General features: G+C 35.4%; 2 protein-coding genes across 14 annotated transcripts in view; both read left to right on the forward strand.

Moving 5' to 3' along the window:
- The window catches only part of CTNNA3 (catenin alpha 3), a 1,677,393-nt gene that overhangs the window by 1,233,047 nt on the left and 420,487 nt on the right, over positions 1–23,859 (forward strand). The gene's annotated exons all lie outside the window — the stretch shown is intronic.
- Positions 13,775–14,326, forward strand: LOC307175036 (small ribosomal subunit protein eS21-like). Its single transcript, XM_079899810.1, has one exon. The coding sequence runs from the start codon at positions 13,911–13,913 to the stop codon at positions 14,160–14,162; it is 252 nt and encodes an 83-aa protein (XP_079755936.1). The 5' UTR covers positions 13,775–13,910; the 3' UTR covers positions 14,163–14,326.

The following is a 23,859-nucleotide window of genomic DNA, read 5'->3' on the forward strand; positions in this document are numbered from 1 at the left end:
ATTCACCTGTGAAGCCATCTGGTCCTGGACTTTTGTTTGTTGGAAGATTTTTAATCACAGTTTCAATTTCAGTGCTTGTGATTGGTCTGTTCATATTTTCTGTTTCTTCCTGGTTCATTCTTGGAAGGTTATACCTTTCTAAGAATTTGTCCATTTCTTCCAGGTTGTCCATTTTTTTGGCATAGAGTTGCTTGTAGTAGTCTCTTAGGATGCTTTGTATTTCTGCGATGCCTGTTGTATCTTCTCCTTTTTCATTTCTAATTTTATTGATTAGAGTCCTCTCCCTCTTTTTCTTGATAAGTCTGGCTAATGGTTTATCAATTCTATCTACCTTCTCAAAGAACCAGCTTTTAATTTTATTGATCTTTGCTATTGTTTTCTTTGTTTCTATTGCAGTTATTTCTGCTCTGATCTTTATGATTTCTTTCCTTCTCCTAACTTTGGGTTTTGTTTGTTCTTCTTTCTCTAGTTCCTTTACGTGTAAGGTTAGCTTGTTTATTTGAGATTTTTCTTGTTTTTTGAGGTAGGTATAAACTTCCCTCTTAACTGCTTTTGCTGCATCCCTTAGGTTTTGGATTGTCGTGTTTTCATTGTCTTTTGTCTCTAAGATTTTTTTTATTTCCTCTATGATTTCTTTAGTGATCTTTTGGTTATTTAGTAGCGTATTGTTTAGCCTCCGTGTGTTTGTCTTTTTTACATTTTTTTCCCTGTAATTGATTTCTAATCTCATAGAGTTGTGGTCAGAAAAGATGCTTGATACGATTTCAATTTTCTTAAATTTACTGTGGCTTGATTTGTGACCCAAGATGTGATGTATCCTGGATAATGTTCTGTGTGCACTTGAGAAGAAAGTGTAATCTGCTGGTTTTGGATGGAATTTCCTATAAATATCAATTAAATCTATCTGGCCTACTGTGTCATTTAAAGCTTGTGTTTCTTTATTAATTTTCTTTTTGGATGATCTGTACATTGGTGTAAGTGAGGTGTTAAATTCCCCCACTATTATTGTGTTACTGTCAGTTTCCTCTTTTATAGCTGTTAGCAGTTGCCTTATGTATGGAGGTGCTCCTCTGTTGGGTGCATATATATTTGTAATTCTTATATGTTCTTTTTGGATTGATCCCTTGATCATTATGTAGTGTCCTTCCTTGTCTCTTGTAACATTCTTTATTTTAAAGTATGTTTTATCTGATATGAGTATTGCTACTCCAGCTTTCTTTTGATTTCCATTTGCATGAAATATCTTTTTCCATCCCCTTGCTTTCAGTTAGTATCTCTCCCTGGGTCTGAAGTGTGTCTCTTGTAGACAGCATATATATGGGTCTTGTTTTTGTATCCATTCAGCAAGCCTGTGTCTTTTGGTTGGAGTATTTAATCCATTCATTTTTAAGGTGATTATTGATATGCATGTTCCTATTATCATTTTCTTAATTGTTTTGGGTTTGTTTTTGTAGGTCCTTTTCCTCTCTTGTGTTTCCCACTTAGAGAAGTTCCTTTAGCGTTTGTTGTAGAGCTGGTTTGGTGGTGCTGTATTCTCTTAGCTTTTGCTTCTCTGTAAATCTTTTGATTTCTCCATTAAATCTGAATGAGATCCTTGCCAGGTAGAGTAATGTTGGTTGTAGGTTTTTCCCTTTCATCACTTTAAATATATCATGCCACTCCCTTCTGACTTGTAGAGTTTCTGCTGAGAAATCAGCTGTTAACCTTATGGGAGTTCCCTTGTATGTTATTTGCCGTTTTTCCCTTGCTGCTTTCAATAATTTTTCTTTGTTTTTACTTTTTACCAATTTGATTACTCTGTGTCTTGGCGTGTTTCTCCTTGGGTTTATCCTGTATGGGACTCTCCACACTTCCTGGACTTGGGTGGCTATTTCCTTACCCATGTTAGAGAAGTTTTCGACTATAATCTCTTCAAATCTATTTTCGGGTCCTTTCTCTCTCTCTTCTCCTTCTGGGATCCCTGTAATGCGAATGTTGTATTTAATGTTTTCCCAGAGGTCTCTTAGGCTATCTTCATTTCTTTTCATTCTTTCTTCTTTCTTCTGTTCCACAGCAGTGAATTCCACCATTCTGTCTTCCAGCTCACTTTTCCATTCTTCTGACGCAGTTATTCTGCCATTGATTCCTTTTAGTGTATTTTTCATTTCAGTTATTGTATTGTTCATCTCTGTTTGTTTGTTCTTTAATTCTTCTAGATCTTTGTTGAACATTTCTTGCATCTTTGCCTCCATTCTTTTTCCGAGGTCCTGGATCATCTTCAGTATCATTATTCTGAATTCTTTTTCTGGAAGCTTGCCTATCTCCACTTCATTTAGTTGTTTTTGTGGGGTTTTATCTTGTTCCTTCATCTGGTACATAGCCCCTCTGCCTTTGCATCTTGTCTGTCTTTCTGTGAATGTGGTTTTTGTTCCACAGTCTGCAGGATTGTAGTTCTTCTTGCTTCTGCTGTCTGCCCTCTGGTGGATGAGGCTATCTATAGGCTTGTGGAAGTTTTCTGATGCGAGGGACTGGGTAGACCTGGCTTTTTCTCTGGTGGGCAGAGCTCAGTAAAACTTTAATCCACTTGTCTGCTGATGGGTGGGGCTGGGTCCCCTCCCTGTTGATTGTTTGGCTTGAGGCCACCCAACACTGGAGCCTACCCAAGCTCTTTGGTGCGGCTAATGGCGGACTCTGGGAGGGCTCACTCCAAGGAGTACTTCCTAGAACTTCTGCTGCCAGTGTCCTTGTCCTTATGGTGAGACAGGGCCACCCCCTGCCTCTGCAGGAGACCCTCCAACACTAGCAGGTAGGTCTGGTTCAGTCTCTATGGGGTCACAGCTCCTTCCCCTGGGTCCCAGTGTGCACACTACTTTGTGTGTGCCCTCCAAGAATGGAGTCTCTGTTTACCGCTGTCCTGTCGAAGTCCTACAATCAAATCCCACTAGCCTTCAAAATCTGATTCTCTAGGAATTCCTCCTCCCGTTGCCAGACCCCCAGGTTGGGAATCCTGATGTGAATCTCAGAACCTTCAATCCAGTGGGTAGACTTCTGTGGTATAAGTGTTCTCCAGTTTGTGAGTCACCCACGCAGCAGTTATGGGATTTGATTTTATTGTGATTGCACCCCTCCTACCATCTCATTGTGGCTTCTCCTTTGTCTTTGGATGTGGGGTATCTTTTCTGGTGAGTTCCAGTTTCTTCCTGTCGATGATTGTTCAGCTTTTAGAAGGAGTGAGAGCACATCCTTCTACTCCGCCATCTTGAACCAATCTGGCCTTGGCTAATTCTGTACTCCTTGATTCAGATATCTCCTCGCCACCTCCTTCTAACTTCTGCTCCTCTTTTAGTTCTCTGGCTTCCCAAATAGTCCAGACTTATTAAAAATTATTTGATGTATGCTTGCATAATTTTCAGTAACTTGCTTTCATCCTTAACATATAATTGCATTATTATTTAATTTATTTTTTCTCCTCTAATCTGTGAATTCCATAAGGTTATAGACTGTTTCTGGTTTTTGTTCACTGTTGCATTACCTGTGTCTAGTTCAGTACTGGGCACAATCTAGTATTTAATTAATATTTGCTGAATGAGTAAATGGATGCAATCCTTATTTGTGCATTGGATTCAGGTTTTTGTTGAGTGTCCTTTTAAATTTCTAATTGAGTCAAATCACAAACTTTTAAGGAAAAACTACCTATGTAACACTAATACCTACTTCAGGGAATAATCTACCTTTAAAATATGCCATCTTGCTTATACTGTTCCTGCACAGAATCCTTCAACAATTTAGGCAGGTGGACAATCATTTGGTATAATCTCCCTATACTCTTACTTTTTGAAATGCATCCAATTAATTCCTATTTCCTTTTGGCTGTCTGATACCATAGGTCTTGACTATTATAACATCTGTACTGATTATATCACTGTTTAAAGAATTTATGTAAGTTGTCTAGAAATGCTTTTTCAGACAGCTAAAACAAGTAAGAATTTTCTGATTTGCATTTTAATATTAAAATTGATATTCTCTCAGTTACAGTATAATAGCTATGCCATTGGTAAATGCTTATTTATTAATGGCTACTAAGAAGTAAGTTTTATAAGTTCAAGGGTTAGCTACTTATTATACTACAGAAGACTCTCTCAGTACTGTTGGATGTTCTGGTTGGGGAAGAAAAAGAGAATATGTGCACTAATAATTACTAGTATCACTCTTGTTTTTCAAACACCAGGAAGGTGTATAAGTTAATACTCAGATTACCAACCTAAAAAAAACGTTTCCAGTTTCAAATAATTAAAATCTGATCTCATTCATCTTCAACAAGGACAAAAATTCCCTGGGTAGGACCGTCTAAGCTCTGACTTCACTTCTCTAAACCCTTTCATGTAGGTTGGCTTCATCTTTTAACTGTTAGCAAGATGGCTATAGCATTTCTGAGTATTAAACCTGTACACCAAAATTTTCCAGAGGCAGAAAAAGAGTTATATCATTTTGAGTCCCTTTCTAAGAGCCCAGATGTGGTCTCATGTCTCCTTGCTTAGAACTGAAGTGCATGCCCATTCTTAAACCAATCCCCGGCAAGGACAAAGGGTCCGCTATTTTTGTCTTGGACAATTAGATCCTACTCTCTGAGTCTGCAGAACGGATATAGTTTGAAGTACATGACCTACTGGAGGAGATTTGATACGTACACAAAAATCAGTATTTGCTTAGGGGAAACTGGGTAGAGAATGCTGAGTGGTTATTTAAGAGCTGTCTGCTGCAGTCAGCATTCATTCACTCATTAATGCTGTATTGAGGACCTACTATGTAGTATTATAAGTATTCTGATGAGGTAGTACATGGATGCACATCCAAAGGGCACAATCAACACAAGAAGAATCAAGAAGAACTTGCCCAAAGGAAGAACTGTCTTGGCTGAGACCTAAGTTATAAGTAAGCGTTAAAGGAACAAAGAGCTCATGAAGAGTGTTCTAGACAGAGAAAACTGGTTAAAGAAGAAAATTCTGTCATGTCTGCCATTTCTTCATTGTGTGTGTCGGTATATATATATATATAAAGAGAGAGAGGGAGGGTTAACTATGTGCCAGGAAGGGTTCTAGTCTTGGGATTAGAGTCCCTGGCCTTTTGGGGTTTACAATATAGTGGGAGGAACAGTCAATGAACAGATATATGAACATATATTATCATGTCAGTTACTGATGAGTGCCTTAAAGAAGAAGCAGGCAAAGGGCCAAAGAAGGATGGGAAATGACACTTTGCATCCATGCTTCTCAAACGTTAACGTGCATATGAGTCAGCTGGGGATATTACTAAAATGCAGATTTTGATTCAGTTGATCTAGGATGAGGTTTGTGGTTCTTTGTTTCTTGTAAGCTCCTGGGTCTTGTCAATGCTGCTAGCTCATGAACCCCACTTTGAGTTGTGAGCCTTTAAGGGTGATATTTGAGCAGAGACCTGAGTGAAATAAAGGACTGGGCTCTTATAGAGAATAAAATTCCACGAGAGGACTGAACGCAAGGTTAAAAGGTTAGTGTAGTTGGACACAGTGAATGAGGGGAAGAAAGATAGTAAATGAGGTTAAAGGGATCTCCCAACAGTCAGATCATGGAGAGTTTGTAGGTCATGCAAAGGATTTTAGATAGCTCTTAGTGTGATGAGATACCCTTGCAGGATGAAATGTGGATTAGTCACTATTCTCCAGAGAAACAGAACCAAACAGAGCAGAGAGAGAGACAGAGACAGAGACAGAGAGAAAGGTTTTAAGGAAGTGGCTCATGAAGTTATGGAGGCTTGCAAATCCAAAATATGCAGGGGTAGACCTTCAGGCTGGAGACCCAGGGAAGAACTGACTATGTAGTTTGAGTATGAAGGCTGTCTGCTGGCCGATTTCTCTCTTCCTCAGGAAGGCCAGTCTTCTTAAGTCTTTCAATTCATTTGGTTAGGCTTACCCATATTATGGAGGGAATCTGCTTTACTCAAAATCTGTTGATTTAAATGTTAATCTCATCTGAAAAATACCTTCACAGCAACATCTAGATGTGTTTGATTAAAAATCCGGGTATGGTGGCCTTGCCAAGTTGACACATAAGATATAACACAGAGGGCAGGTAAATATGTGATCTGGTTTTATCATTTCCATCTAATAAATATTGGTCATGTCTATGATGTCAGTGGGTCACACTTTATGATTTCCAATGTTCCTGTTAGTTCCAAAATCCACAACTCTATGATATTCCCATTAGATAATCCCTCGGACCATATACACTTGGAACAAAACTTCTAGTTAGGAACCACATTGACGCCCAGTGGTGTTCTCTGTGTTATTTTTTTTTAGAATTTTCTGAGCAAATAAGCAGACCCCAGATCACCAAGGTTATGAAGCAGGTCAATTCAGAATAGACAGGACATGCTTCCTGAGCCCAGTTCTCAACAAGTAGAACAGTCTCATTAGATTTGTCTTTGTGAAAACTACTTGCCTTGGCATCTCAGAGGCAAGGAAATAAACAATTTGCTCTCATGTGCAGTAAGATCGAAGAACTTACTTTAATGCAGGTCTTAACCAGATTCTCACTGCAAAGCTACCGTAATAGGACTATCTAACCTGATACAGGATTTTTATATGGCAAAGATCAGGATGTTGGGTAATATCAGATATATTTTGTCACGTTGAAGGTGATCCAAAGTCTGAATACTTACTTACCTTATTTAAATATTTGAAAATTTTACCACCGTGTACAAGTCCCAAAAGATGTTTTCATCTTCTAAGAACACACAGTGTTTCCCAGGAGGGAGCTTCCGTTGCACATCAGCCTATTGATTTGGTGATCAATCACTATTGCCCTAAACTTTAAAATAAGACAGCTGTCTTATATTGAATGATTTCTGCATGTGGCTGACTTTTATAGTACATCTCTTGGGACATTTTGTTAACTCCTGACAGGCTATTTATTTGTAGCATAGCTGTAGCTCTGAAATCTATTGTAATCATTAGGTAGCCTTTCCCACTTCTGAAATTCTGCTACCGTTTGTCCTTTCTGCACCCTATGTCATTCATTCTTAATACCAGATACCATATGGAATCAAGGAAGAAAATCAGCGTTTCTCCATTGCAAGCCCATATTTGGAATTTAGTTGAATAGGGACACTGTTTAAAAGCATGTTCCAGTTTTCTGGTTGAAACTGTTTTTTGTGTGTTTTTGGTTTTGGTTTTTAATATAGCTGGCTACCTTCAGAATAATTCTCCATTCCAGTTAGCCTATAAAAGGCACATGTCTTGTCATTGTTAAATCCAGTTTAATAATCTTATTTTCCTACGTTTAAGAGAAAGATTTTGACTTTTCATCTTCATGTGCTATACTTGCTCCTTGAGGAGGAAATAGCAGTCATGTCAGGGGAATAATGCTCACAGAGAAGCAAGTGTGAGTGAGAACATTGTGGGGAAGAATGAATTGGATTAAGCCCTGCTGAATAGGAGATGACATTTAGAGGGGAAATTTAGACCTACTATCATGCACTTCCTGGAAATATTTTAGTTGAATTTTTTCTATTTCAAAATAATGCATATTCACTGGAGGCCTGAAACGAAAGTCAAAAGTCTCCAGAGATTTAATTTCATGAAATTTTGCCCGATAACATATTTCCCTTCCTCATAATTTTTCAGAGACTCTAAAATAAAGATATTAATAAGATTTTTTGATAGAAAATACTAAACCAGTTTCCATCAAATACTAAGTATAGGGCTTCCCTGGTGGCGCAGTGGTTGAGAGTCCACCTGCGGATGCATGGGACGTGGGTTCGTGCCCCGGTCCGGGAAGATCCCACATGCCGCGGAGCGGCTAGGCTCGTGAGCCATGGCCGCTGAGCCTGCGCGTCCGGAGCCTGTGCTCCGCAACGGGAGAGGCCACAACAGTGAGAGGCCCCCGTACCGCAAAATAAATAAATAAATAAAATACTAAGTATATAATTGCACATGGAACCGGAAGGATCCTGTGCCCACAGTTAAACATCTACACTCCTTACCTCCTATCTATGAAACGTGTTCCTTCCTTATGCTGATTTGTAAAAAATAGGGAAGGGACCGCTCCTCTACTCCGACCATGTAGTTTCTTTGCTTCTCCAAAATACCTTGCCCAGTTCCAACTTTTCTTCCATAGCCTGAATTAAACCTATTTTTTCCAGGCCGGAGCAAGGGAAGGAATAGTTCCTGAGTTTCTTCTTGTCATATAGGGGATTATTTAATTTCCTTTCAGATTACAGAGTATACATGAGTCTCATAACTTTCATAGCTTATTCTGGTCTTGGGAATGACTTTTCATATAGTGCTAATGCTTTCCTGGTCATTTTTTATGGAGTTTGGGGAGTCACTTTTTCTGCATGTTCTTCTACTCACATCTTAGCCTGAAGTCTGTTATTTGGAAAGTTTTCAAGTTGAAAGAAGAATTTCAGCTAGATCATTTAGAAGTAATAGAAATGCAGAAGAGAAAACATGTGAACACAGAAGCTAGGAGAACTGCAGTAAGAAATAATAATTTAATGATAGGAGATAGCAATTTAGTGCAAGGAACTGCTTTGTGTTCATTCATCCTCTAAGAATGCAAATGCATTCTTTTAGTTTGACCTTTAACTTTAGAAAATCATCCTTAAAGAAAATTTTGGAAAATAAAAAATTTTGTAGGAGATGAATACTGTTTTAAGTGCAAAGGATTATTTTAATTTCTAATGACACTAACTCTGCACTCAGATCTTAGTTCATATCCTGGTTCTTCTACTTCCAGCTACTTAGGACTTCAGTGAAATTACTCAATCATTCAGCTTCAGCTTCCTCGTCAACAAGGGAAACTGTTATTACCTGTATTATAGGACTGTTGTGAGAATGAAATGAAATAATTTACGTACGATTATAAGATGCTTAACATAAGGACTGGCATTTTATAAGCCTTCTATAAATCTTGGCTTTCATTATTTTTAGTGTCACTGTCAGGTAAATGCTGACCTGGTATTATGGGCCTGGGACAAAATAGGAAAGAAACAGAGGAAAGGATGGTAGTAATAAATAGAATAGGAAGATGCATGTATACAAATGCTAATGAGATTATAATTATATTGATATTACATATGAGAGGAAAAATAACAGGCAGTTTTATCTACCAAGAATAAAAAAAAGGTAATATATGAAGTTCATAAATAAAGTTTTATTCATATGTAAAGTTCAGATTTCAAATCATTCTGTTACAAAGTAAAAGCAAATTGAACTTTATAGAAAGTTGTTATACATGGTATCAAATCATACCCCCCTCCAACTTTATTTGGAGACTTTCTTATCAATAAATAAATGGCATGTGAAACCAGTTTATTGCATTCTTTCTCTTTTAAATGTACATTCTTTTTGAGGAGTAGAGAGGTTATCCATGTGGAGGGAATTTAAATAAAATTTTTTTTTTTGCAAGTAATAATTGAAGATATACAAGAATATTACCTAAGTAAATGAATGAAAAAAGAGCACTCTTTGAGATGAGGAAACGATTATAGTACTTTTGAAATATTACAACTTGTTGTAAGAGATAAGATGCAAGTAGAAACAGAAGCTATGTATGTGAAATACTGAGACATCAATCCTGTCTGCTAGAGGGTCTATAGATGGACTGCCATCCAAAAGCCAGGGTCACATCCTGTACTGTTTTATTCCTCTACTCATTAATTTCACAGAAAATCAGTTTTTATACAAATGTATGACCTAATCACTCAGCAACATATTCCCTATTCTTTTTAAATTTTATTTCAATTATATAGTGTGTAATAGCCATAATAAATGGACTGTTGTTAAAATATATGCTACATATAAGTGTCTACTATATATATGGAATCTGAATATCTATAACTTCTTCAACTGTGGGGGTCACCCTTCTTTTTATGACTCATCTAGAATGATCTGTCTGCCTATGACTCCTCTTCCACGAGTGTACAATGTCCAGTCTTTTTATGAGATTCGCTCCACAAATTTTTCAGATCCCTGGGAAATACTCATGTCCCACAAGCATGTCTGACTTGTGCTTGTATTCTCTCACTCTCTACTCCAACTCCAGGCTCCTCTGTTGGTCAGTTTTTGCCAGATTGTAACTGTTTCTCCATGCTACTACTTTTCCCTCTTTTATCACTTCAGCCCACACCAAGCTCTAACATTTAACACTTTTTTTTTTCCTGAAGGGCTGAGGATAGCTTAAGGAATTTAAAACACACAAAGAAAATGTTTTAAAACAACAAACCAAAACAGTAGTCTAGACACCAAGGCTTTATTATAAGAAGTGAAATTTCTTGAGAGAAAAAGGGATTTGTGAGTTCCAAAGAACCAGAATTTATACTATAAATAATAGAGCAGGAAAGAATACAGAATTTGATGTCAGAGCAATGTACCTAGCAGTTGTGAAGAAGACAAAAGTTCAACCATTTGGTAAGTGAGAAATGATATGAGAACTTTTACCTGGGATTATATGCTGCCTAAACCCTTGAGAAGGTCCTAGTTCTCCTTCTCTGTACCCCAGACTGGGAAGAGTGGGAAAGTCAACAGAAACACTGATGAGGAAACGTAAGAATAAGGGACTTGTGCCCTATTGCAGGCTGATTAAAAACCTCTAGGTCAAACATGGTTCCCTGGTTTTAGCTTATTCATGGTTGAGGAAGTCTAAGCCGATGTTACTATAGTGTGGTCCACAAATCTGCAACTTATATGAGTAGATGGTTTTTTCTCCAATTCATTATTAGAATGTGTCAGAATCAATGCACTGGTTTGTTTATGGAAAAGGCCTTACTATGAAAACTGTCAGATAAACAGTACACAAAGTATTATATTTAATTTACATTCTGCTGCAAGATTATTATTTCCTTGTGAACTGGCACTTTGAATAGTATTTGTATAGACAAATGGAACTGAGGGCAGTATTGAATTAAATTATTTAAGAAAACTGACAAGAGAACATAAGTGAAAGCTTATTGTACCAGATATTAAACGAAGCATAAAAGCTACTATAATTAAAACAGTATCGTATAGGCACAGGAATATGCAAATAGATCTATGGAAAACAATAGAGAAGCCAAGATCAGATCCATATGAAACAGGAATTTAATCTAAGAAAAGTGGCATTTTGGACCATTTGGGAAAACATTTAATACATTTTGTTTTGACATTTCATTGTTTATGTTGGCAGAAACAAATGTTAAGTCCATTATTCGCATCATAACAAAAAAGTAATTTCCATAGCATTAGCTTGCTAGGGCTATCATAACAAAATACCACAGACTGAGTGGCCTAAACAACAGATATTTATTTGCTTACAGTGCTGGAGCCTAGAAGTCCAAGATCAAGATGCTGACAGGGTTGGTTTCTGGTGAGACCTCTCTCTCTGGCTTGTAAATGACAACCTTCCCGCCATGTCCTCACATGGTCTTTTCTCTGTGTGTGAGCTGAAAAGGAGAGCTTTGGTGTCTCTTCATCTTCTTATAAGAACACCAGTCCTATTGGATTAGGACCCTGCCCTTATGATTTTGTTTAACCTTAACCATCTCCTTTAAGGTCCTGTTTCCAAATACAGTCGTGTTGGCAGTTAGGGCTTCAACATATGAATTTTGAGGGGACACAGTTCAGTTCATAATATATGTGAAAGAAAAAACACAAATGTTTTGATGAAATTATAAGGATAATATGTTTAAAGAGTAAAGGAATTCTACCATATAAAACACAAAACACAAATCTAGAATCCATAACACAGTGCTTTCATCCAAGTTGTTGATCACATCAGTCATTCTTTTATAGCTGAGTAGTATGCCATTGAACGGATGTATCACATTTGTTCATCCATCTGTTGAAGGACGTTTGGAATATTTCCAGTTTGTATGATTATGCCTAGGATTGCTATAAATATTCATGTACAGGTTTTTGAGTAAACGTAAGTTTTCACTCTCTAAGGTTAATACCCAGGAGTGGGATTTCTGAGGCATACAGTAAGCATCTGCCTTGCATGTCTCCACATAGGCCATGTGGGAAAGGCTTAACTACAGCAGATCTAAGTCTTGGCAGAATTCCCTGCGATATTCCTGGAACATGAGAGCATGCCGGAGCTTGTGAACAAGACCATTTTCCACCTGCTTACCTATCTTCCCAGGAAGGCGTCATGAGGCAGTTTCTTATCACCTCCAGTGTTTTGAATAGATGTGAGAATTTTTGCCTTGCTGCCATTAGTGTACAACGACAGACTATAAAACAGCTTACCTTTAAATTGAAATTGGCTTCTCAGTGAGTAACAGGTTACACTGACACTCATGTCACATCGTCATATTATTTGGCCCCTTTTGTTTCAGTGTCATCCTTGGGGACCAGGGACATGGGGAGCTGGCACTTTTGCTCATCTTTCTTTTGCTTTCTTGTAAGTTATAAATTGTCTGGATCTAACAGGAATTTCTTGTTTCTTTAAAGACAAATCAGTCCTTTGCCAGGATTTTGAATTATTTACAATTTTTTAGAAATTATGAATAGAGCTTACCTACATATTCATTACAGATTTTTGTGTGAACATAAATTTTTATTTAAATTCCCAGGAATAGTATTGTTGAGGCATATGGTAAAGAAGAAACTACCAACCAGCACATATGTGAGAGTTCCAGTTTTTCCACGTTCCCACCAGAACTTGGTATTTTCAGGAACATTTAAATTGAGTTGTTTGTTTTCTTATTATTGAGTTTTGAGAATTCTTTATATATTTTGGGTACAAGATCATTATCAGATATATAATTTATAAATACTTTCTCTAATTCTGAAGTTTATCTTCTCGTTCTCTCAACAGTGTGTTTGAAGAACAAAAGTTTTAAATTTTGTTGAAATCTAATTAATAATTATTTATTTTATGGAATGTGCTTTTGGTATAATGTATAAGAACTCTTTATCTAACACCAGGTCATAAAAGTTTTCTCCTATATTTAAAAGAATATTTTATGGGTTTACATTTCATATTTAGATCATGATCCATTTTGAGTTAAATTTTTGATAACATATGAGGCTTAGGGTAGATTATTTTTACTACATAGGGATATCCAATTTTTCCAATATTATTTGTTGAAAAGACTATTTTTTTCTCCATTGGATTCTTTTGCATTTTGTGAAAAATCACTTATCCATGTATTTCTAGACTATTATGTTTCATTGATCTATGTGTCTATCCCTTCACCAATACCCCATTGTCTTGATTACCATAGCTTTACAGTGCATCTTAAATTTAGGTAGAATGATTCCTCCAACTTTATTCTTCTTTTTCAAAATCACTTTAGTTATTCTAGATCTTTTGAATTTTCATATACTTTAAAAAATCAGGCTGTCTATATCTAAAAAATCCTACTTGGAATTTCATTAGAATTGCAATAAATATAAGTATCAATTTGGGAACAACTGATGTTTTTACAATGTCGAGCCTTCCAACCCCTGAGCATAGTATTTTTCTCAAATTATTTAGGTCTTTGGCATCTTTCATCAGCATTTTGTTCCTTTCAGCATAAAGATCCTGTACATGTTTTGCTAGATTTATACCAAAATATTTTTGAGGTTTTGTAAATCATATTCTTATTCACTTTTGGTAGGATTATTTATCTTGTGCGGATTGGTGAAAATGTTCTCTGAGGGCAATTTGGCAGACTCTACAAATTTGAGAATGTACTGATCCAGCTTTTCCAGTCTTAAGAATCTATCTTACAAAAATATTTTCACATACGAACAAGGTTATAAAGATATTAATTACTCTGTAATAACAACAAATAGAGATAAAATTTCTATAGAAAAGGATATAAATAATTATGATTCAGGTACATCATGGGTTCTTATGGTCATTAAAAAAGTGTGAAGTTCTTTCTGCGCTCACGCTCATTGTGGTGCCACCAGACGCTCCCTCAACATGCAGAACAATGCCGGCGAGTTCGTGGACCTGTACATGCTGCGGAAATGCTCTGCCAGCAACCGCATCATAGGCGCCAAGGACCACGCGTCCATCCAGATGAACGTGGCCAAGGTTGACAAGGTGACAGGCAGGTTCAACGGCCAGTTTAAAACCTATGCCATCTGCGAGGCCATTCTCAGGATGGGCGAGTCAGATGACTCCATTCTCCAACTGGCCAAGCTTGACGGCATTGTCTTAAAGAACTTCTGACTGGAGAGGATCCTGGATGTGGAACGTGTGTCATAAATACAGAGTGAAAACCTAAAAAAAAAAAAAAAAAGTGTGAAGTTGATCTGTTGGTACTGATGTCTCGTATATGTAATTGACAAGTAAAAACAAAGCTTGTCACAAATAAATATATAGTATACAAAATTTTTGGTGTGTTTTATTTTTAAGAGAACACTACAGAGAAAGAACTGGAAGGATATAGATAAACTGTTAAGTATAGCTATCCATGGGATGGAATGGAAATGATTAAAAGAGATTTAACATTTTACATGATATATCTATATTGTTTGACTTTTTGTAATTAAAAATATAAAAGTATAGGAGAAATTTTATAAATGAAAGAGTACGTGATTTTATTTTTTAGACCTTTATAAATCAGGAACTATTCAAATCTGGGATTAGAATGATTCCCAAATCTTTCAGGTAGAAATTTTGAACTACCATGAAATATGGTTACAGATAATACGTTGGAAAGCGTGGCAGGTTTGACCTTGGCAGGATGCTGACAAAGCAAGAGAGAGGCATGGACATATATACACTACCAAACGTAAGGTAGATAGCTAGTGGGAAGCAGCCGCGTAGCACAGGGCGATCAGCTCGGTGCTTTGTGACTGCCTGGAGGGGTGGGATAGGGAGGGTGGGAGGGAGATGCAAGAGGGAGGAGATATGGGAACATATGTATATGTATAACTGATTCACTTTGTTATAAAGCAGAAACTAACACACCATTGTAAAGCAATTATAACCCAATAAAGATGTTAAGAAAACAAAAAAAGAGATAACAGGAGTTAGTATTTGCTTTGTGTTATGATCAAAGGGTTGAAACTTTTCAGGAGAGCTGTCAGCCAAATTTTTTATAATTTAATTTTCCAGTGATATTTTATAAAAAAGGAATTACAAATCCAGGACTCCAATAAATCAGTATTTTCTTAAAGTTTTAAGGAAATTTTTACAACTGTATTGTTCTTAATTGTTCTTACATTTAACATTTAATTAATAAATTGTCTCTGAATCTAGATAATTTTTATATGTTTTCTTAGGCATCTAGAAAATATTTTTTCTCTTCTAACCTTTTTATTTTATTACCTTCTAAAACACATATGCCTCTCTCTCTTCTGTGTTGCATTCATTTCTCTAATTTCTGTGCCCTAGTGTTTTCCTCATCCATAAAATGGAGGTGAGCATTTTATTTATCTCATTGTACTGTTTTGCTGGTTAAATAAAGTGATACAAGTCAAGCATAAAAAAGTATCTGTTGACACATAGTGACTGCTCACTAAATACTGTCTGTAGCTACTCGTGATTATACGTATACCATCTTAATCCATGCTATTGCAACTCGGACTATTATCATTACTACAACCAATTATTAATTAGATTTGCTTAAGTACTGTCACATACGAGGCAATGTACTAAATGTAAGTATGTATATGTGTGTGTGTGCATGGTTATTTAATCCCCTCAAAGCTCTATGTGGTATGTACTATTGCGAAGTCCTATTTATATTGGAGGAAACAAACACAGAGAGACCAAGTGATCAGCCCATAGTCACAAGGTTGGTGAATGCTAAAATTAGAAAAATCTTCCTAGTCTTGCTTTATCTTCAAAAAAGCTAAGCTTGTGACTTGGACAGGGAACTGTGGTTGGAATGATTAGGCTAATTAGGAATCTTTACAAATCTAGTTCATAAGCAACTTGAAAAAAAAGGAATAATTAATTTTGAGCAAAGTAACTTCTCTAGCTTGTGAGAAAATGAGGCAGCACTTTAAATACTACTATAGCAGAATCTTAAACCCAGTACATTTTTCTTCTGTTGCTATTTCTTCTTTGAGAGGTGATGCAGCAGAACAAGATTTTTCTTTTAAGTGTAAATATTCTAAGAAATGTTTTCTCGGTGTTGCAAAATGCAGTCACTTACTATATCCTATGATGTTCCCTGATATCATCCCTGTCTACTCATTCACTATAAAATGAATATTTACCACTTTATTTCTACTAAACCTGAAATGTAAAACTCTTAGTGTTTTGCTGAATGGTGGCCCTTTAACATTAATAGAATAAAGTGAGGTCTAAAGCCTTACTGTGTTGTACAAGAAACAATGGACAACAAACTGTTCCTTATATACATTAGATTCACTTTCACCTTACAGGTTATTTATTCAAACTGTATTTATATTAGCACTTCAAACAAAGTAGATTTTTTAAACTCTTGGAAAAGAATACCAAAACCTTCTACCATGTGCACTATCACTGCAAAAGAACAAAATGAGAAAATAAATTAAAATTGCATGAGTTTCTAAAAAGAGCTTATCCTTTTAAGATATTTGGCTGACATCTTGTATACAATTATTTGGAGGTAGGTTGGGCTGTTAACTGCTTTATTTTCTGAGCTGTGGAATGGAACTCAGAGTGGTTGAAGGTTTCGCTTTTTGATTGTTAGGATGAGTTTTATAGAAAATTATTTAATATAGCAATTACATCTAAAAAATGAGTTTAAACTTAGACTACAACCCAAGATGGAGAAAAAGATAATTTATTTCCCAGTAGGAAATCTGTTAATCAAAGCCAATGCTATCTTCCTTTCACAAATGAAGCCCATTATAAAGTTAGGCACTTTTAGTATTTTAGTGTCATTTGTCAACTCAGTTATTTCCATTTTCATGTAGAAAACAATCAAAAAGAAATGCATGTATTCTTGCCACAAAAATAGCAGGTTAACACTCTGTAGCACGTTATTATTTTAAAAGATATATTGCTAGACTCTGAGTCATTAAATTATTTCCCTAAAATGATGGTGTTGTCTGGAATCTAGATTTGCTGGATGAATGCCCTTTGGTAATGCAGTAGTTACTGCCTTTTGCTAAATGTTATAATTTATAGGAGCCAAAAAAGCACAGCTCCTGGAATTTCCTGGAATTGAAAAAGCTTTCTAAAGGCATTCATTTATAATTTTTTACTTAAGATTATTTATCAAGCTAAAACTTTAACTATAAAACCTCAGTTTTAATTTCAGTTGTTGAAATGTCCAAATCAAGCAATTGAAAAACAAAATGATAACATGGCTCATATGCTTTTCACCACATTATACTGCATGTAGAAAAGGGCCCAGTGCAGCGCCTGGGATCTCCATTGTGTTGGTTCCCTCTTCCCCCTCCCCTCTTGCTTCTTTATTGCTTCGCATTTCTATACACTACAGATTTCCAATCAGCACTAAAAAAAAAAAAAGCCCCAAAGCTCTACAGTGCAATTTTCACCCAATTGTCCCATAATTTGTGGATACAACCACTTCGTGTTGGTGCATGCAACCCCAGCACCTTTAATTTCCTTTCATTTATTTCTTTCATCTCTCATTTTATTAACCATTTAAAGGAAATATTTTCTAGGATTTTTAAATTTGTTTAACTACATGCGTATCAAAACTTTGTACAAAGTGTCTTTATATACTGGAAAAATGGCAGAATTTTTCTAAAATATACAATAGGTATTTCTGCAAGAGAGTAAATTAAAAATTAAATTCAATATCAGCCTTTCTAAAAGTAATCAATCCTTTACAAATGTTTGCATTGTGTAGTTCTCACAAATAACTTGAGTAGAAAGAATTCTTAATTATTTAATCTTTGAATCACCAAGTGGTATTTAGAACTACTGTTTATGAAATAGTGCTTATTTGTAAGTGTAGTTTAAAATGAATTGAGACTATAACTTCATTAATTTACCTAGTTAAATTTACATGAATGGCCTTTCTTTCCCTTTTCTCCAGAATAATTTCTGCTTATCATTTAGATTTCAGTTTAAGCATAACTTCCTCAGGGAAGTAGCTTCCCAAATCTGAATAGGTCAAATTCATCAGCTATCAGAAACTGAAATCTCAAACAGAACAGCAAAAATTTTTAAATGGTTATATGTGATTTGAACAAGTCATCTCAAAGGCTTGATTAATACTCTATAGCAAAGAAAAAATATATTTTTTTCAAATACACATGGAGTGTTATAAAAATTGACCACATAGTATATAACAAAGGAAAAAAGTCTATCTAGTTCCAGAGAATGAGTCCAGTACAAACTATGTTATTTCACCATAATATGATTAAATTAGCACTAAAAATATGCAGAAAAACATGTTTGAAAACAAAGAAATTATTCTTAAATAACAGGTTAAAGAGGAACTCATAATGTAAAGTGAGAAATATATATACCTGAAAGACAATAAGAATCCATTTTATAACTTATAAAATGCATCTAAGTCTGTAATAACTGCAAGTTATCGTGTGAAACTTATTTTTTTAATGGGAAAAAAAGTTACTTAAGCATTCATCTCTAGAAACTAGCTAATGAACAACAGAGTTAAGCTGGAAAAAGTAGAAAAAAATAGAGAGTAGACAAGAAAATCATAGAAAATAAAACAGATTTTAAAGCTGGTTCTTTACAAGTTTTGTCAATGAAATAAAGCTCTTGCAAGACAGAATACAATTTTTTCTTTTAAAGATTACAAACACTAACTGTGAAGGGAAATAAAACTATAAATAGAGTAGAGCAAAAATATCATTTGAAAATAATATGAAACATGTTAAGGAGTTTTGCATTTAAGGAATGCAACTTCAATACACTTGGAAATTTAGATGAAATGAGCAATTTTCATGAATGAAAATTCAATAATTATACTAAAAATAGACTTAAGTAAAACAGAAAACCTGAGTAAACTTGCAAATAAATTAAATCCTCCACCTTTGCCCCCAGCAAAACATACCAGACCTAGATGTTTTTTCCAAGCAGATTCTACCAGATATTCAAGGAGATTAGTCTTGTCTTTTACAAATTATTTCAAGACTAAAGAAAGATGCAAAGTCACATGATTAAGTCTATCAGTGTAATTTTAACGTCCACAGCAGTCAGAAATAGAACAAAAATTACAGGCCAATTTTATATATAAACATATATGCAATATGAAGTCCTTAAAAGGACTTAAAAGTTAAATCTAAAATGGCCACACATGTAAAGAAACACATCATGACCAAGTAGCATTATTATTCTTAAAAATGATTATATTCATTAAAAGCCTGGTAGCTCTAGAATTTCTATATAGGAGAGGATTATGGTTCAACAGGAGGTTATAAAAACCACCACCAGGGGTAGTTGTGTTGGATGAGATTGTGAAGGGATTGAAGCTTTCCCAAGCCACTGTTAGCATAGCTAATTTCTTTTTTGCTTTTTCTTCATTTTTCTTTTCTTTCTTTCTCTCTTTCTCTCTCTCTCTCTCTCTCTCCTTCATCTCTCTGAGATTACAATAGCAATTCTGTAGCTAGATTAAATGACTTGGGAAAAAAACAAAGAGATAAGTACAATGATAAGATATAAAAATAGCCTTTCTGTAGAACCAATCTACCCTAGAGATATGTATCAGAAAAATGAGTAGACACAATTCGCTGTAAAATGGACTATCAATAACAGTAACAACTTCCTGTTTTTGAAAAAAAGTTTAAAAACAAAATGAACATAATGTTGTACATGAAATAGAATAGACCTACATGAAAGAAAATCAATATTCTTCTGTTAGTAACTGATCAAGCCTTGATTTGAGAATCATATATGCTCTTCTCTTGTAAGAGATACAGAAAAATAGGAGTGGTCTTGGAGAAAAACAAAGTTTAAATAATAGAAAATAGATTTAATGAGGCATCCATAAGAAATCGGACCTTTATTATTTAGCAAGGATTGATGGGGAGTAAACGTTTTCAAGTGTCCTTATCAGTCTGATTTTTGAGCAGTTTGTCGCCACCATTAAAAAAATAACCTGCTGCAAGAAGTCATTGACTATAACTAAAGTAGTAACTATAAAAGAAAGAGTGTATTTGTGTAATGGTCACCTCTAAAGATCAGTCGAGAAGTGTCAACATTGAACATTTATAGACAGCATGAAGTCAGGGCCCCAGAAATGGCAATCTCTAGAAATTCCATTTGGAAAAAATACAAACCGTGCCCCACTTACTTCTGCAAAGAATTGGAACCAGCAGGGTTCATTTCAGCTTTGTATTTCTGAGCTCATTTTTTTCTCATATCTATATCACATTTATCATGAAGCTCTTATGAATTTTAAAGTCCCCTTTTGAATTAAATTGCCTAACCAGAGCACCATTTGTTTTGAAAATATTTATATATTTAAATTCTATAATAATCCTTCTGTTTCACCAATGAACAAAACAGGTGGAACAAATTTAAGAAAATAAGATAATTATTAGTTTTTCTCTTAGATAGTGTAGTTTGAAGGAAAGAAGGAATAGACTGAGTATATCAAACAGCAGGACTTAGCTGTGAAGATTTAATGCATGGGGACTATTTTTCCACTTTCTTTTCTGTATCTTCCCTTTTATATTTTAAAATTCTATTTTGGTAGTTAAAGCTGTACCTATTATTGATTATGGGTATCTGGACATGGAAAATCGCAGTCAGACATAAACCTCTGAAAGAAAGACCTTGTGTTTTGTTATTACAAATCGTCACTCTACATTATGGGACACCCAGGCAGTGCCATTTCTGTCTAACCTTCTAGATAATGGAATTTCGTGGCTGTTTAATCTTTTAAAGAAACATGAAGACTCCTGAGATGACATTTCCATGCCTTTGTAAATTGTACCTTACTAGTATTAAGGTACAAGAGGATGCCTCTTCAGGCTTCATAGCTTGCACCAAATAATTAGTGGTTAATACCATTTTACCATTATTTGTTTTATAAAAGTGGCAAAATATTAAAAGAACTAATTCCCAGCTATGATTAAGGTCAATATGATTCAGCATAAAAATTTGGGGGAAATTCAGAAGAATGTTTGAAATTATTGAAATTGTCTAGTGATATAAGACAGTTTTTCTTTTTATTGAGTATGAAAATGAACGATATGACCTTCTTCTAGAGCAGGGCTTTTCAAACTTGAAACCACCTGGGAGTCTTTTTAAGATTCTGATTCAGTAAGTCTGAGATAGGGCCTGAGATTCTGCATGTCTAACAAGTGCTTAAGTCATGCTCATGGTGCTGGTCAATACACCAGACATTGGTAGCAAGAATAGAGTGTAGAGGTTTGTAACCTAGGCTCCACGGAGGAGTCTCAAGGTTTGTGTGAACTATATGATGTTGTGCACAGAGTGTGTGTGTGCATTTTCAAGGGAGAGTACCTGTAAGTTTTATCACATTCTCAAGACCTGTGTGACCTGCCCCTCTATAAAGTCTTGATTAGTATTTCCTTAGTATGTTTCTTGTAGATGCTAGTCCTATAAGATAATAAGGTTGGGATACTCCGTATATTTATCTTTTGTATATTTAAAATAAATATTAATATGGTAAATATTTCAAGAAATTCTAAAGTTATTTTACCCACTTAACTTTCCTTAACCATGGCATTTCTTAAACTAGTAATGGAATTAATTCTTTTTCTCAAGTTTTACCAAATAATGTTCCATGAACAATAAAAAAAGATACTGATTTACTTTAAACAAAGATTAATATGTAAATCTTGGATTTCCTTTCCCCTGTTTTGTTTTGTCCTGATTACATGTGACTCACATTTGTTCATATGAACTATCCAGCACCCTAACCTCTCAATCTCATGGCGTCTTCACTTCCGTTGATTTTTTTTCTTCAACACTATTATTAGCCACCCATTCCAGTCGTCAGTCTTAAACTTGATGACTCCCAATTGTTTAACATTAATCTCAACCTTGGTTTTGGCTGGGACTTGAATATCCCACTACTTGTTTGACATCTTCACTTACTGGCATATATGTATGAACATTTCAGAAATAACATGATCAAAAAAAGACTCCTGATTTCCCTCTCTCTTCTAAAGCTACTCCTCTCCCAGTCTTATTCATTTCATTTAATAAGTACTTCCATTTACTCATTCCAGGTCAAGCCAGCAAGTAACAAATGGAGTAACTATGTGGGTAAAAGTAATTAATCCTGATTAACAGGAAGGTAGGGCTATGCTACATATTTGGCGCAGAGAATAGTAATGTCTGAAACTTGATGGATTTCTTGACACCTCTTGGTATTTTTACACCAAGATTTAATTTAAAAAAATGGACAAGTACAAGTAGATATGACCTGGGGAGGAAAGGTAACTAGAGGTTTGGACCTCTCAGGGATGAGTCAGGATCATCTCACCATACAAGCTGCCTTGATTAGCAGAGGTGCTGGCTAAGGATTAGGAGAAAATAAAATGGATTATGGTAGAGACAATCATGAGTCTTGGTTACAACCCCAAGAGCAGCTACATTAGTGCAGGTTGTAATTCGTCTCACTAACTCTTTACGTGTAAGTTACCCAGGACACAACACCAGCCAGGATCCCCCAGAGAAGCTATTCCTAGATATAGTGAATTTATGATAAGAAACAAGTAAATATGAGTGGTACAAGGGATAGACTGTAGTAGGTCCTGCAGTACTCCATCCTCTTTAGGGACTATGCAACTGTCCTTCAGCCACTAGGAATATCTGTTGCCAGTGTCTCATGGTTGTGCCCCTCACTGGGACTCACCTTTCACTGCAGGAAACTTCCTTTCCCAGAGTTATGCCGCCTCCCAAGTGGTGGCCTGCAGTTAGGGACTGGCTTATATTTATATGAGGATATATTAACTCCTTGCTTCAATTTGGGAGAATTCTAATAGGCTCCAATGCACCTAAGAGTATCATTTTAGAGCTCAGTGGGTCCACTTCTCATTTAGCAGAGTTCTACCTTCCTCATTTCTTTCTAGGTGTATCTTCGGGAGAGCTCCTCAACAAATCTGCATGCAGTTCCTCATGTACAGATCTGTTCCTTAGAACCAATCTAAGATATGCCCTATTTAAAATTATACCTCCACCATATTCTCTCTATTTATTTACCTAACTTTATTTTATTTACAGTATTTATCAGCATCAGCAGTTATTATACTTATCCATCCCCCCATTTTTTTTGTCTGTTTTGGGGTTTTTTTGTTGCTGTTATTCCTCTTTAATAGAATGTAGGCTTTCTTGGGTTGGTAACTTTGTCTTTCCTGTCTAGCACTGTGTCTCAAATACCAAAATTATTCTTAACTGATGATCTTGTAAATTCTTCTTAAATGGATTTGTGAATCCTGTATCTATATAAAAATCACTACAGAGTAATGATTACATTCATGATTATTATATAGAAAAAAGTTTTTAAAAAATACTTATATAAGTAATGTTATACATTTAATTTACTGATAAATTTTAGAGTTTTGACATATCAAAAGGGAAAATATAATCAAAGAAAAACAGAAAATCAAAATAAGTTACGGAGTACAGGCATACCTCATTTTATTGTTCTTTGCAGATGTTGAGTTTTTTTTACAAATTGAAGATTTGTGGCAATCCTGCATAGAGCAAGTCTATAGGTGCCATTTTTTCCGACAGCATTTGCTCACTTTGTGTCTCTGTGTTACATTTTGGTAATTCTCTTAATGTTTCAAACATTTTTATTATTATTATATTTGTTATGGTGATCTGTGACCAGTGACCTTAGATGTTACTCTTGTAACCATGCTCATGTAAGACAGCAAACTTCTCCACAAATGTAGGATATGTTTTTGACTATTCCATCGACTAGGCTTTCCTTCATCTCTCTCTCTCCCCTTAGGCCTCCCTAGTCTTTGAGACACAATATTGAAATTAGGCCAATTACTAACCC

Source organism: Stenella coeruleoalba (genome assembly GCF_951394435.1).
Source record: "Stenella coeruleoalba genome assembly, chromosome: 16".
NCBI classification, from domain to species: Eukaryota; Metazoa; Chordata; class Mammalia; order Artiodactyla; family Delphinidae; genus Stenella; species Stenella coeruleoalba.